Source organism: Alligator sinensis, unplaced genomic scaffold (assembly GCF_000455745.1).
Source record: "Alligator sinensis unplaced genomic scaffold, ASM45574v1 scaffold1029_1, whole genome shotgun sequence".
NCBI classification, from domain to species: domain Eukaryota; kingdom Metazoa; phylum Chordata; order Crocodylia; family Alligatoridae; genus Alligator; species Alligator sinensis.
In genome coordinates this window covers 962,103-975,362 of record NW_005842425.1, presented here as the reverse complement: position 1 = coordinate 975,362, position 13,260 = coordinate 962,103, and the positions used below count along the sequence as shown (strand labels likewise).

Genomic DNA, 13,260 nt, shown 5'->3' with positions numbered 1-13,260 from the left:
TTAAATGTCATGCTATCAAGCAATTCAGATTCACACTTCTGTACAGAAAAAAAATTGAATTCCTCTGTTGTGGTAATTCTCCTAGAATTCTTCCAAGATTATTGTCTATGTATGAGTGAGATCTCCTGATATCCAAGAAAACCTTAATTGTAAACCTGTGGTTTTCTTTTCCCACTAGACAGGGAATAGATATTAAAATAGTCACATTAGAGCTTTTGCTTTATTCAGAGGTCACGATATACTGGGCCTGAGTCAGTACTGTGATACTCCCATATTATACTTTTGCAATTCCAAAGCAGTGGTGAGTCAGGATCAATAATTATACTGGATGTAACTCTATCCATCATAAGCCTGCAGCAAAATATTTCTCTTTTTGGGTTCAGAAACTATCCTTAAATGCAAATATGATAAAGAATACAAGTTCTTAATATATTTTTCCACCTATACTTTAAAATCTAGGTGATTCGCTAGTGAAAGTGCCAACTAATACATGTGTTAAAATCTTTTGTTTAAGGTTTTCTTTTCATGTTCAAATAAAAAACTCAATTGTCCTTCCCTCAAAAAGAAAAGAAAAACAAACTTTGCTGGCATTTACACTCCTCAGATAGTCAAAAATATGTAAACTAAGTACTGATGCTCATGTATACTAACACATCTAGAATAAGTCATACCAGGACAGGGACCATATTTGGTCATGTATGCTGTAAATCTAACTCAGAGCAGAATATAACTGCAAGTTTCAGATCTGTCCCCATTCAAAATGGCACTTGTGCAGATAACTTCAAAGAGATGTTGAGCATGTGCTTAAACTGACACGCTTATTTGAGTTATGCTCTGATTAGGGGCAGTTTCTTTAATCACAGATTAAATAATAAAGAGAATTGTAAGGCTGTCAGAAAATCATGCTAAAAGAACTTCAAGTGGGCAAACTAAAAGGTGCAAAGCTTTGATTAGATGTCATAGCTGGGTGGCTACTTTGCCCATCTCTGTATGTAAGTCCAAACACTCATGCTCCCTGTTTTGAAACTGGGGAAGATCTTGAAGGGTTTATGTTCTGAACCTGTTGATACTTTCCCTAAAATGGCCCACAGTTTCTAGGCCCAGTGACTTCTGTTTACACAGAGCAGACAGAATTTCATGCTTTTGCAGCACTCTGCCCATGCCAATTAGTAACTAAACTGAGATTTTCCCACATGGCAATTCAGAGCACAATATTGATAATTAAATTTGCTGCCTACTGTTTTACGGAGAAATATATATATTTTTCATTTTAAGCACTGACCTATGTAAATATTTTACAAATATCAGAGAACATTCTTAGCTGTAGTAGGAATACAACACTCATTTATATTGAATAATATTATATTATACAAACCCAACACACATACGAAGCATGGAGCATGCTCATGCATGTGCTGCTTTCCCAGTCATTTTGCTTATATGCTGTTTCCTTTTCCTCGCCCTTCACCTTATATTCCTACATGACTATAAGAAATATGGGGGCAAAGACTGATTTTTCCTACTTGTCTGTTTAGCTCTTATCACATGAGGTACTATTTTTTGGAAACTGGTTGTAGCATATTTAAAAAATAACATAGCTCCCCTTTGCTAACATGGACCAGTCTGGTAATAGTTGCTAAGAAGAGAAAAATAAGATCAATAACAGTGCTTGAACCTTGTTTTCTTTCCTGTTTTCTTTCCTGTTAGCATTTTTTATTTTGAACACTCATTAAGATGGATAAACACAGGTGAAACATATCTGATTGAAACATATCTAAGAAAACCAAACCAAACCCCAACTCTGCCCTCTTTGTGTTTTCAATAGGCTCTAATTCCAGAAGGAGAAGTAGATCATACCTGTATAACCAGTTTTGCAAACGCAGTTGAAGCTCCCCGGGAAGTTCTGGCAGACGGCACCATTTTTACAAGGACTGGAAAGACACTCATTGATATCTCTCTCACAGGCCATTCCAGTGAAGCCATCGGGACAACTGCATGAGAATCCACCCACCAAGTTGTGACAAGTCCCGTTGTTGTGGCAGGGGGATGGGAGGCATTCATCAATGTCAGTTTCGCACAAATTTCCATCATATCCAGGCAAGCATCTGCACACAAAGGGCTGGAGAGGTTCATTTGCCATGATGATTCCTGGAATGCTCTCATGGCTCTTTAAAACAGGACTCACAGCTAGTCTTCTCAAGCAGCTTCCTCCATTTTGACAAGGGTTTTGTATGCATGAATCATGATCCACAGATTCTATCCGTACTCCACTCTGCCGGAAAAGGATTTCTTTGATGCTCTCAAAGAAAGTAGCCACACCACTGGGACTCACATACAGATTATTGTTTCGTTTCACAGCTGCCATCAGGAAAGTCCTGTTACTGTCTTCATAGACTCCATAGAGCTGCACAGCAGTTCCTAATCCAGTTAGCTGTGAATTGGCAATACGAAGGAAGTGAAGATAGTGATTGGTCAGAAAATCCTTCACAGTATGCACACTTAAGCGAAGAAGGATGCTGTTGTCAATTGTGCCATTATTGAACCCCGCAAAGAAAACTCTAACACTGCTAGTAACTGCACTATGTAACCCATCATTGCTAAGGACTGTCAGATCAAATGTTCCATCTGTGGATCTTGCCTGGGAATTGAGGTCACAAGTACCCCCGGGAATATTAAAGAGGCTTGTAACCCCTGAAGTAAGAGAACAATGGAAGCTGTCTAACACATCTGGGTCCTGTGGTTTTACATTGCCTAAAATACCACCAGGGAACAGGTTGCCATAATAGTGAACAAAGATCTCTACTGTTCTAGGTTGTGATGGATTGTCATTTTGGTCTACTACTTTTATTTGTACGGTTCCTGTGGAAGACATCTGAGGAATGCCAGAGTCCCTAGTAATCACTGACAAGAAGAAGTCGCTAATTTGTTCTCTGTCAATCTCTCTAGTTGTGGTCAATACTCCTGCAGTGCTAAGACTGAAATAACTGGTTGCTGGTCCTGTACTGAGCAAGTAGTAGGAAAAGGGGCCTTGATTTGGTGGGAGATCAGGGTCCGATGACTGAAGTGTCATCACAAGTGTTCCTGCACGATTATTTTCCATTACTTCTCCTTGGCTTGTAGACAGGGTAGGTCCATTATCATTGATATCTTCCAAAGTTACCAATAAAGAGGCACTTCCTGTAGCTGATGGAGATCCTGAATCAATTGCTAAGACAGTCAGATTGTACACAGGTAATGTTTCTCGATCCAATTCTGCTGTTACAGTAACTTGTCCTGTCTGTGGGTTAATGGAAAAGGCACCGTTGTCATTTCCAGAACCAATAAAGTAGGAGAACCTGCTCCAGCTAGGGACAGAGTCTGAATCAAATGCACTTACAAATGTAACATGGGTACCTGGAGGAACACCTTCACTGATCTGTATATTGTAGACCTCCAGACTGAAAACAGGAGGATCATTAGCATCCAATATAGTGATATTAACAATTACTTCATCTATATCTGCACCACGAATGCTCCCAAAATTTTTTGCAAGAACTTTCAAAGAGATACGCCCTTCCTTTTCCCTGTCAAGAGGACCTGACACATAAATCTGACCACTCCTCCCATCAATCTGGAAACCCTTCTTTCTGCTATTGCCAAAAATAAGATAGTGGACTTCTCCATCAGTTCCCATATCACGGTCACTTGCAAAGACTTCTCCCACAACTGTTCCTCTAGAGGCTGCTTCAGAGACTTCAAAATAGTAAAGTTTGGACACAAAACGTGGCACATATTCATTTGTTCCTTCCAACTGGATGTTGATGCTTGCAAAACTGCATCTTTCCTCATCTGGAACGTTAAAAGCCTTCACAGTTAGATGGTAACTTTGTTTTGTTTCGTAATCTAAGAAGCCTTGTGTGGTGATAATTCCTGTGTTGGGATCAATGACAAAGAGGTCACTATCTGTTGACTGAATTGCATATGCAATCACGGCATTAGGTCCAGAATCAGCATCAGTTGCATTTAGACGGATAACAGTCGTTCCACTTGGAGCATTTTCTAACACATTAGGGAAGTAGTCTTCTGGGCTGAAAGCTGGAGAATTATCATTTACATCAATAACATTAACTGTGACAGTACAGTAACCTGTTCTAGCTACCCATCCTCCATCTGTAGCACTAACAATTATCTTATGCTTTTGGTATAGCTCATAATCAAGGGATTCGGCAAGAGTCAATGCCCCAGTTGATGTATTAATAGAAAAAATACCAGCCTCATTTCCTGAAGATATATTATATTTGATTAATCCATTCATAGCAGCATCCCTATCCCTTGCTGATACAGTCCTGATAATAGCTCCAACAGCATGACTTTCAGGGATAGTAATGCTCATGTGGCTTTGAGAGAACACAGGTGTGTGATAGTTCTCCTCGGTTATAACTATTTCAACTGTCACTTCTGCTGAAAGTGGGGGATTACCTTTATCCTTAGCTTTTACTTTAATCAGAAAGTCTTGATTCAGATCAGCCATTAGTGAAGATGCCACAGAAATCCAGCCGGTTCTGCTATCTAGCTTAAATTTATTGGTGTTGTTTTCATTAGAAATAAAGTATCCCACTTCAGAATTCAGTCCAAAGTCCTTATCATCAACTGCAGTGACTTTAATTAAGTTGGTACCAATTCCTACATTTTTAGTCACAGGCGTAAAATATTTGCTAGCAAGAAACCGTGGTGCATTGTCATTGCTATCTACTATGTTGATTGTGACTGTTGTCTCACTTAGCAAAGGAGGACTACCTCGATCTGAAGAAGTAACTATGAAACTGTGCCTGTTGATATTGAAATTGCTTGAACCACTGGAGTTCTGATACTTTAAATACTGCTTATTGAAAATCTCCCCACTGGTAGCATTGATTCGGAAGAACTCAGACTGAGATTTTATGAAGTAGAAGATTTGGCCATTAAATCCTTCGTCGGGATCAGTTGCTGAAACCTGAGTTACCCTTAAACCAACCTCAGTAAGCTCAGGGCACTCTAGGTAATAGGATGGTTTTGTGAATCGTGGGGCATTATCATTGATGTCTGTCACAAAGATGGTCACATCTGTGCTTACTGTCCACCCAGAATCGTGTGCAGAAACCCTCATTCTATAGCGGTCTGTATCTTCTCTGTTTAGAGGCCTGCTGACTGTAATATCTCCTGTACTTGGATTTATGACAAATGGAAGGCTTGGATCTCTTATGGAGTACCGGCTGATGGCGTTCACACTGATATCTTCATCTGAAGTTGTGACTCGTGTAACTGTATAACCTAAAGGTGCATTTTCAGGTACAGAAGCGCTGAATATCTGAGAAAACCTGGGAGCATTATCATTTTCATCCAAAATATTGACAATAACTTTGACCATTGTGCTCTGAAGAGGGGTACCTTTATCAAACGCTTTTATGGTTAGCACGTACTGGGCTAGCTTTTCCCTGTCTAAAGGTCTGACACTTCTGATTTCACCAGTAGCCCAATTGATAGTGAAACTGTTTTCTTTATTGCCATCAATTATTTCATAATTCAACTGTCCATTTGGGCCACTGTCCTTGTCCACAGCAGTGACAGTCAGTATTTTGCGTGGTGAAAGATTCTCTATTATTTCAGCAATGAATGGATCTCGCTCAAACTCTGGTGCATTATCATTGACATCCACCACGGTTATTTCTAGTTTTTCATAAGAGGAGAAAGGAGGAAAGCCCATATCTCTGGCCTCGATCCAAACCACATATTTCTGTATAGCTTCAAAATCCAAAGATTGACAAATGGAGAACTGTCCTGTTAGCTGGTCTATCTGGAAGGTGTTGCCCAGATTACCACTAGCGATGTAGTAAGACAAGGAACCTCCTCTAGATGAAGACCCAGAAACAGTGGTGACAAGGGTACTAATTGCTTGATTTTCTGGAAACATGAAAGTGTGTTGTTCTGCTTGAACTTGAGGGAACTGTGCTTTATTCATGAACCTCACAGTTACAGTAGTCGAATCTGTCTTTGGATACAGTCCACCATCTTTCACATGAACAGAAAAAGTCACTTCAGAATCGCCCATCAGTGAGTCAGCAGCCATAATTGCTCCTCTTGTTGGGTCAATATGGAATTTTTCAGAGTTCTTTCCCCTGAGGGAATAATGAAGCTCAGCATTGGGTCCAGAATCAGCATCTGTAACTGTTACAGCAAATACAAAAGAACCTGCAAGGAGAACAATGACAAGATCATTCATAATCTTCAGCAATAAAAATAGGACAAATGAAGGTAATTTTTCAATGAGGCACAGGGAAATTATGTGCACCAGTTGTGTTATATTTTCTTATATGTGGCTGTAAAAAAAAAATATTTTTTTTACCTATAGTATTAATAAAATATCAGACTGTTTACCAACTGAAGGCCATTTTGAGTGATCACAAAAAGACATGATTTGCACCTGACAAATAGGTAATTGCATTGAAACATTTTTAAACATATGTACAAAAATGTCTGTGTGTATATGTCTATGTGGTCATATATGTATACAAAACACCGCATCAGTAAGTAGGATTTAACTTTTTGAAACTTTACGATAATTTTTCTATAGTATTCACAAGATGAGATGATGTGAAACCTCAAAGTCTAATGTTTGTGTGCTACTAGTTAATATTTTAAGTTATTAAGCAACCTTTTATATGTCTTGCATATCTAGCCTTTCAAAATGTACATGCCACTACTCCAAATCATGTGTACAGTTTAGGGTTTCTTTTGAACATATTTCTCAGTAAATGCAAATCCAATGTGTGCACAGGCATTAGAGTCACGTATACGTTCTTCTGAAGGTTTCGTATTATATGACTAGTATGCTGGAACTCCTTTTTTTTTAAACTAGTGCTGAAACTTGGCTCTCAACAGTTTTCTATATGGATTTTCTTTTTCCAACTCTGCAAGCAAAATATGATTTTTTGGACAGGAATGGCTTTGACAGTGTTCCTTAAAGAGTTATTTCTTGTCACTGTGTGTCAAAGTGTAACATTTTGTATCCTAAAGGGAGAAATTGCTTGATGAACAACTGGAATACTTGAGAGTGACAAGACTGCAAGAAAAATCAAGAGTTCTGCTTTTGTTAAGCACATTAAATTGTCATAACCCTCCTTTTGTTTATTTTGTAAACTTGACAAGAGATTAAAGAAATCAGGTTGTATTATCCTCTCAAAATATAAACTAAGACTACTCTGAAGTAAACATAGCACAAGAATATACACAACTGTCTTGGAGATGCAATATTAGTTTGCAGCAAAGCAGTATTATGCCTGCCAATAAAAAATATTGTCAAGGGCTATTTTCCCTGTTTAGAGGAGGTAAGACATTTTCCTTTTAATTGAAATGTGCCATGTGAATGATCAATATTGGGATATTTGAAAAATAAATATTTTATGTAAATGTATTTGATATAATGTCAGGGTAAATATTAAGACTTTTTTCCTTTTTCTAATTATAGAAGGCTTTATAACTTTTTAAAAAGTGATTTTTTTAATGGAATAATGAGACTGGAATGGACCTCAGAAGATCTTCTAGTCCATCCCTTGCTCTAGGTGGGATATTCTCTATTTAAAATATCCCAGACAGATGCTAGTCTAGCCTTGATAAATTTGGCAGCACATTATTTTGGCTAAATTAATATGTAATCTACATAAAAGTATGAAAAAATAAATTCTCAGAAAGAAGCCTTTGTGTTAGTGATCTTAGTTAAATAGGGTGCTTCTGGAATGGTTATATTAATCAGTTGTTTAATACATAATTTTAGAGGCACAACTTTTTGGAAGTAACTCCATCCCTCTATTTTCCAGTGTCTTTACAAGAGGTCGTAAAGAACTCAATAAACTCACTAATTATACATGCATTTGTGTCTCCTTATGACATTCTAAAATTAAAGACTGAACTTTTCATACTGAATAAATTCCAAATGTACCTATCTTTTAAATGTAAACTATTAATGAAAAATGAAACATTTTATGCTTTTGCACTTCTGATTTACATACGTGCCACATTTGTTTAAACAAACTGAATGACAAAGGAATCCAATCCTATACTGGGCAAGAAAAATGTGGACTTCAAGCATACAAAGCATCATAAAGTGAGAATGAGATTTGACTTTTTAGAAGATTCTAGCAAATTAAAAATATAATTATAATTAAAATACAATGTGGAATATAAAAATCATAATAAAATTATATCAAATGTATTATATTTTATTATTATAATATTAGGATTAATATAATAATATATCAGCATATTATATTACCCTTTAATAGTGTATTGCAATTAAAATATAATAATTCAACTTTAATATCAGTAAGATTTCTGATTCATGAAATATTTCTAGAACCTTCTCAGTAAGAAAAAGCGAAAGAGCGAGAAGAGAAGAGAAGAGAAGAGAAGAACTTTAACCTATGGAGGGGAGCTTTCCAAAGAGATAAGTGGAAGATATTGCCCCTTACGCTTAAATTAAAATTGATTTTTTCTTTCTCTGCAAACTGAGACCTTGATTATCATTTAAAGTAAAGCTCCCTTACATCACTTTAGCATCATAAAGGGCCATTGTAGGGAGCAAAAAGGAAAGTTATGATGACTGTAGGGCCTCTTCCCACTACCAGAATGATCGAACAGAGTGTTTTCTTCAGCCTCTCTAAATAATAACCCCAGAAAAAAAGGGGATTTATCATTTTAAAAGTGCATATTATACTTTAGAGAGCATGCTAATTTTTTTTAGGTCAACTAACATTCCTATATTTTTATACCAAAAGCAAATTTGCTATTGCAAGGAACTTCAATACTGAAGTTTTCAGATTGAGTATATCACAGCTTGAAAAAACTGACTTTTTAACCATAGAGGTTTGCATGATAGAATTTATTTGTGAGGTCAATAAGAAATGTTCCAATAACTACCCTGTATGTTTTTCTTAATAAACCAGCATTTATAGTACTTTTCATCTTCAAAGGTCTTTAAGGACATTATTTTATAAAAATCAATGCTGTGAAATAACAAAAAGCAAAATAAGAACATCAACTTTTCTGAAATACACTGCATTAATGGCTTTCAAAATAGTTTAAGATTATTCGGGCTACAAAGAGAAGAATACACTAAAGAAAACATTATAGTTACTAATGTCAAATGCTACATCTTGTCTTTATTAATTATCAGCAAGATGACAAATGCTGTAAAATAGTTACAGGAAAATATTTTTTAAACATATTTTTATGGAATGATTTATCATCTATTTGCATATCTGTATTAGTCAATGCAAGTGCAGCATTGCCTTTTAGCAATTTACCTGAAGTTGTAGGTGATGGAATATGGGTGACATAAGGATGGTGCTGAAATTTAGGAGGATTGTCATTTACATCAGCAACACTGACAAGTACACTGGTGGAACTGGAAAGAGCCTTGGGAAAACCACCATCGCTGGCCACAACTACCAACGTGTAATTCTCCTTTGTCTCTCTATCTAATAGTGCACTAGTAATAATTTGTCCTGTTGATGGGTTGATTGTGAACTGTGAATTGCCACCAATTAGCTTGTAACTGTTCAAAGACAAAAAAGGGAGAAAACATTTTCCATTAGTATTCTCATAAGACAGACATCTTGCTACTTGAAGATAATTAAAATTAGTTAAAATGTTTAGAACAGCTTGCTGCTTTTGTGACAGTCTTAAGGCCTAAGGTAATAGTGTGCCATAGGCTATGGACAGGTATTCATTTCTAGCACTGCAAATTTTGGGCAAATTACTGGGTCATCCTAGTCTGGAGAAGGCAGGGGAACAGTTTACCCACACCACTCCTCCCAGTCTCCAGGAGGAGTGGAGCAGTGGGAATGTACAGGCATTTGTTCTTGTGTGAACTGTGCAGGTGAAATCTTCCTGGTTGAAAGGAAGGCATTTCTCCTGCTAGAATGTAATCACAGAATCATAGAAAGTTCGGGTTGGAAAAGACCTCAGGAGGTCATCTAGTCCAGTGGTTCTCAACCTTTTTTGTACTAGGATCCACTTGTAAACATCAGTGGTCAGTCCCGACCCACTGCCTCTCACTCCCAACCCACTGCCTCCAGGCTCCAGCCCCACAATGTATGTGTGGGGAGGGGGTATATGGGGCAGGGTGTGTGTGTGTGGGGGTGGGGGGGGCATGAGGGGCCCCAAGCAGCCCCTCACAAGGTGAAATTCTGCAAGCCTGCAAGAGACAAGTCAGAGTTTCCCATGTTTTTCTCCTTTAAAGGAGAACCCATTTTTGAAGTTTGTTTGCAACCCTTTTTATATATTTTTGTAACCCACCTTTGGGTTGTGACCCATGGGTTGAGAAATGCTGATCTAGTCCAAACCCCTTCTCAAAGCAGGACTGTCCCCAACTAGATCATCCCAGCCAAGGCTTTGTTTAGCCAGGTCTTAAAAACCTCCAAGGATGGAGATTCCACCACCTCTCTGGGTAACCTGTTCCAGTGCTTTGCTATCCTCCTGGTGAGAAAGGTTTTCATAATATCTAACCTAAACTTCCTTGCTGCAAGATAGAACAAGGAACTGTCTCAACATCTGCCAGCACTAAGAACAGTCCAGCTCCATCCTCTTTGGAGCCCTCCTGCAGGTAGCAAAAGCTGCTATTAAATCCCCCCTCAGTCTTCTTTTCCTCATACTTAATAAGTCCAGTTCCTCAGCCTGTCCATAATACTTGTCCATATCTTAAAAGGACACATATCAATCTTTTTTTCATGGATTGGAACAGGACAGGATTACACTTAGGTATCTAGCAAATGGAATAGCATCTGGCCCTAACTAATCTGATAAAAGTGAAATCCAGCAGAGTAAATATGCAGATTGTAAACAGAGTAAGTATTTGTAAATATGAGTAAGGATTTCTAAAATAAAATCAATACTCCTTTCACAGTAATACACGTTTTTAATCTGCTTTTACTTTTAATGATACCAATTATAATCCAGAATAATTCAGTTACAATCGTGAGAAATTGATTTGATATTAATAAAAAGTAACTGGGAGTAAAATTCTTCCTTTAGTCTTTTGTATATGATAAACCATGATTTGACTGTCCATTTTGCTATAGCTCACCATACAGGCTCGGTTCCCAGATAATACTATTAATTTGTGTTAGACTGCTTATACAGCTCTCTCAGATTTTTGTTTTCAAAAGAAATATTGATGCATTATGAAAAAAAAATAATGCTACTGTTTATCAGGTAGCAAGATGATACCCACTGTCCAAGTGATTAGATATGGGACATTTTTCCAAAATGAAAAAACAAAAAGTTCAAATGTATCACGGCACTGAACATTATTGTAACCCCAATAAAAATACAAGAAAGATAATTGTAATGAGCACTGTATCTCCAGAAATGACTGAGAAACCAGTAGCAGTAGTATTATTTTTAAGCTAAAAAACTGTATAAGTATTTGGAAGCAGCATGGTGCTATGAAAAATAAAGAGAAGCATTATTTTTGCTACTGATTTTAAATCAAAATGGGTTATGACAGAGATAAGGACATAGGCCAGGGGCATTTCCTACAAAATTGCTAGCCAGCTATAGATAATAGCAACAAACTTTCTCAGCCACTCATTAACCACCACAGAATGCTCTGGGCATATTCATAACTGTTAATTATTATTTAACATGATAGCAATATGCAATTATTTACTGACTAAAGAGATGTTCAGCTAGGGCTTAAATTTATCCTATGCAGAGAGCTCATACAAGGGCTTAGTTGAAGACAGTTTTACTAAATTACAAGATACATATCCCAGCATACAGAGAGGTAATTTTTACCCTTAGTCTTATTGTCTCTTAACTCTTACTAGCAAATTAAGAAAGAACATAATGTTATCAACAGCATCCCGTTCCACACTTTATTTCTTCCAAATATACATACAGAACAATAATACACGTTTTTGCATTAAAAAGAGCAAAAATGGATTTTTTACAAACAGTAACAATAGCGTATATTTGAAACTATAGTGGACCATCGTTTACACTGAACTGCATCTGCAAAACCCCATCAAAATTAACAGAATAGCACAAGTATGTTTCAGGGCAGACATATTTACAAAAAATAAAGGCAATTAATTATTTGCAACAAGACAGACAGTTCTGCCACCTGGCTCTGCCAATAAACTCTTATTTGTCTAATTAACACACTTCTTAAAAAGTGGTAGAATCATATTTGTTTAACTTATATTTCTTTTTATTGTAGCTGCACATAAAGGCCAAAAACAGGTGGGGGTCTCATTGTGCCAAGTTTTCTACAAGCATAAAATAAGTAAAAGTCCCTGAAATGATCAGTCTGCAATCAAAACAAATGTGAACTGTATTGTGTTCTATAATTTACCAAACTCAGAATCTGCAAAACCTCAAGGAGGTATGAATGCCAGAGGCCAGGACTCTTTTTAAAATTAGCATCTCACAGGGTTTTATAGCTACTACAGTGAAGCAAAGGGGAAAAGGAGGGGAAGTGGGGGAGGGGGCAGGTCAAAGGATAGGAAAAATAAGACTGGATTGGTGAAATACTGCTACATTATTCCCTAAAATGTTTGTTCTTTGCAAATGCTAATTTAACATACCAAAGATATATGCAATTTATTTATAAAGCATCACCCTAATCCTGCAACTAACTCCACACAGACAGGCATATCTACTGATGCATAGCTCCCTTATCCTTAGCAGCATTCTGTATACCCAAGAGGCACAAGGGCTTGTCTTTGGGGAACTAAAGTTAGGTGTAGGTGTAAATTCACATTGGTTCTCTAGGTTACCAACATTTAGCTGTTGGAATGCTTAATCAGACACTGTGCTCCCGAATGGCAATTCATTCTGAGTTAGAGTGAGATTATACAATAGAGTCAGCAGGTGCTAATTCTCAGAAATGTTACTCTGTGTTAAGGTTAACTAATCCTGGTGATCAATTACACATTCAGGGTTAATATCATCCCTAATGTGCTCTGCTCAGACCTGCCACTTATCAGAAGTCAGGCTAGCGACTTCAAGCCTGCTCCATGCTTGTCCTACTTTCTGGCTCTTTAATACAGGCCAGGGAGGAGATGGTGCGGGGGAGGGTCGAGGCCCTCCCATGCCACTTAGACTGTTCCCCCCACTCCCCAAATTGCCCCACTGCCCTCCATCAACCCCCAAATCCCCCTTCCACCCTATAATTGATCCCTCCAACCCTGGATCACCCCCCCCCCCCGACACAAACCCTCTTCAGTTGCTACTAATTGCTGT

The 13,260-nt window shown here is 37.5% G+C and overlaps 1 protein-coding gene across 1 annotated transcript in view; it reads right to left on the bottom strand.

Moving 5' to 3' along the window:
- FAT4 (FAT atypical cadherin 4) overlaps positions 1-13,260 on the bottom strand; it is a 252,930-nt gene that overhangs the window by 43,400 nt on the left and 196,270 nt on the right. Inside the window, exons 9-10 of the mRNA XM_014522959.2 lie at positions 9,318-9,568; positions 1,858-6,207 (exon numbers count right to left, since the gene is read on the bottom strand). Coding sequence (XP_014378445.1) covers positions 1,858-6,207; positions 9,318-9,568 — 4,601 coding nt within the window. The remainder of the gene's footprint in view (positions 1-1,857; positions 6,208-9,317; positions 9,569-13,260) is intronic.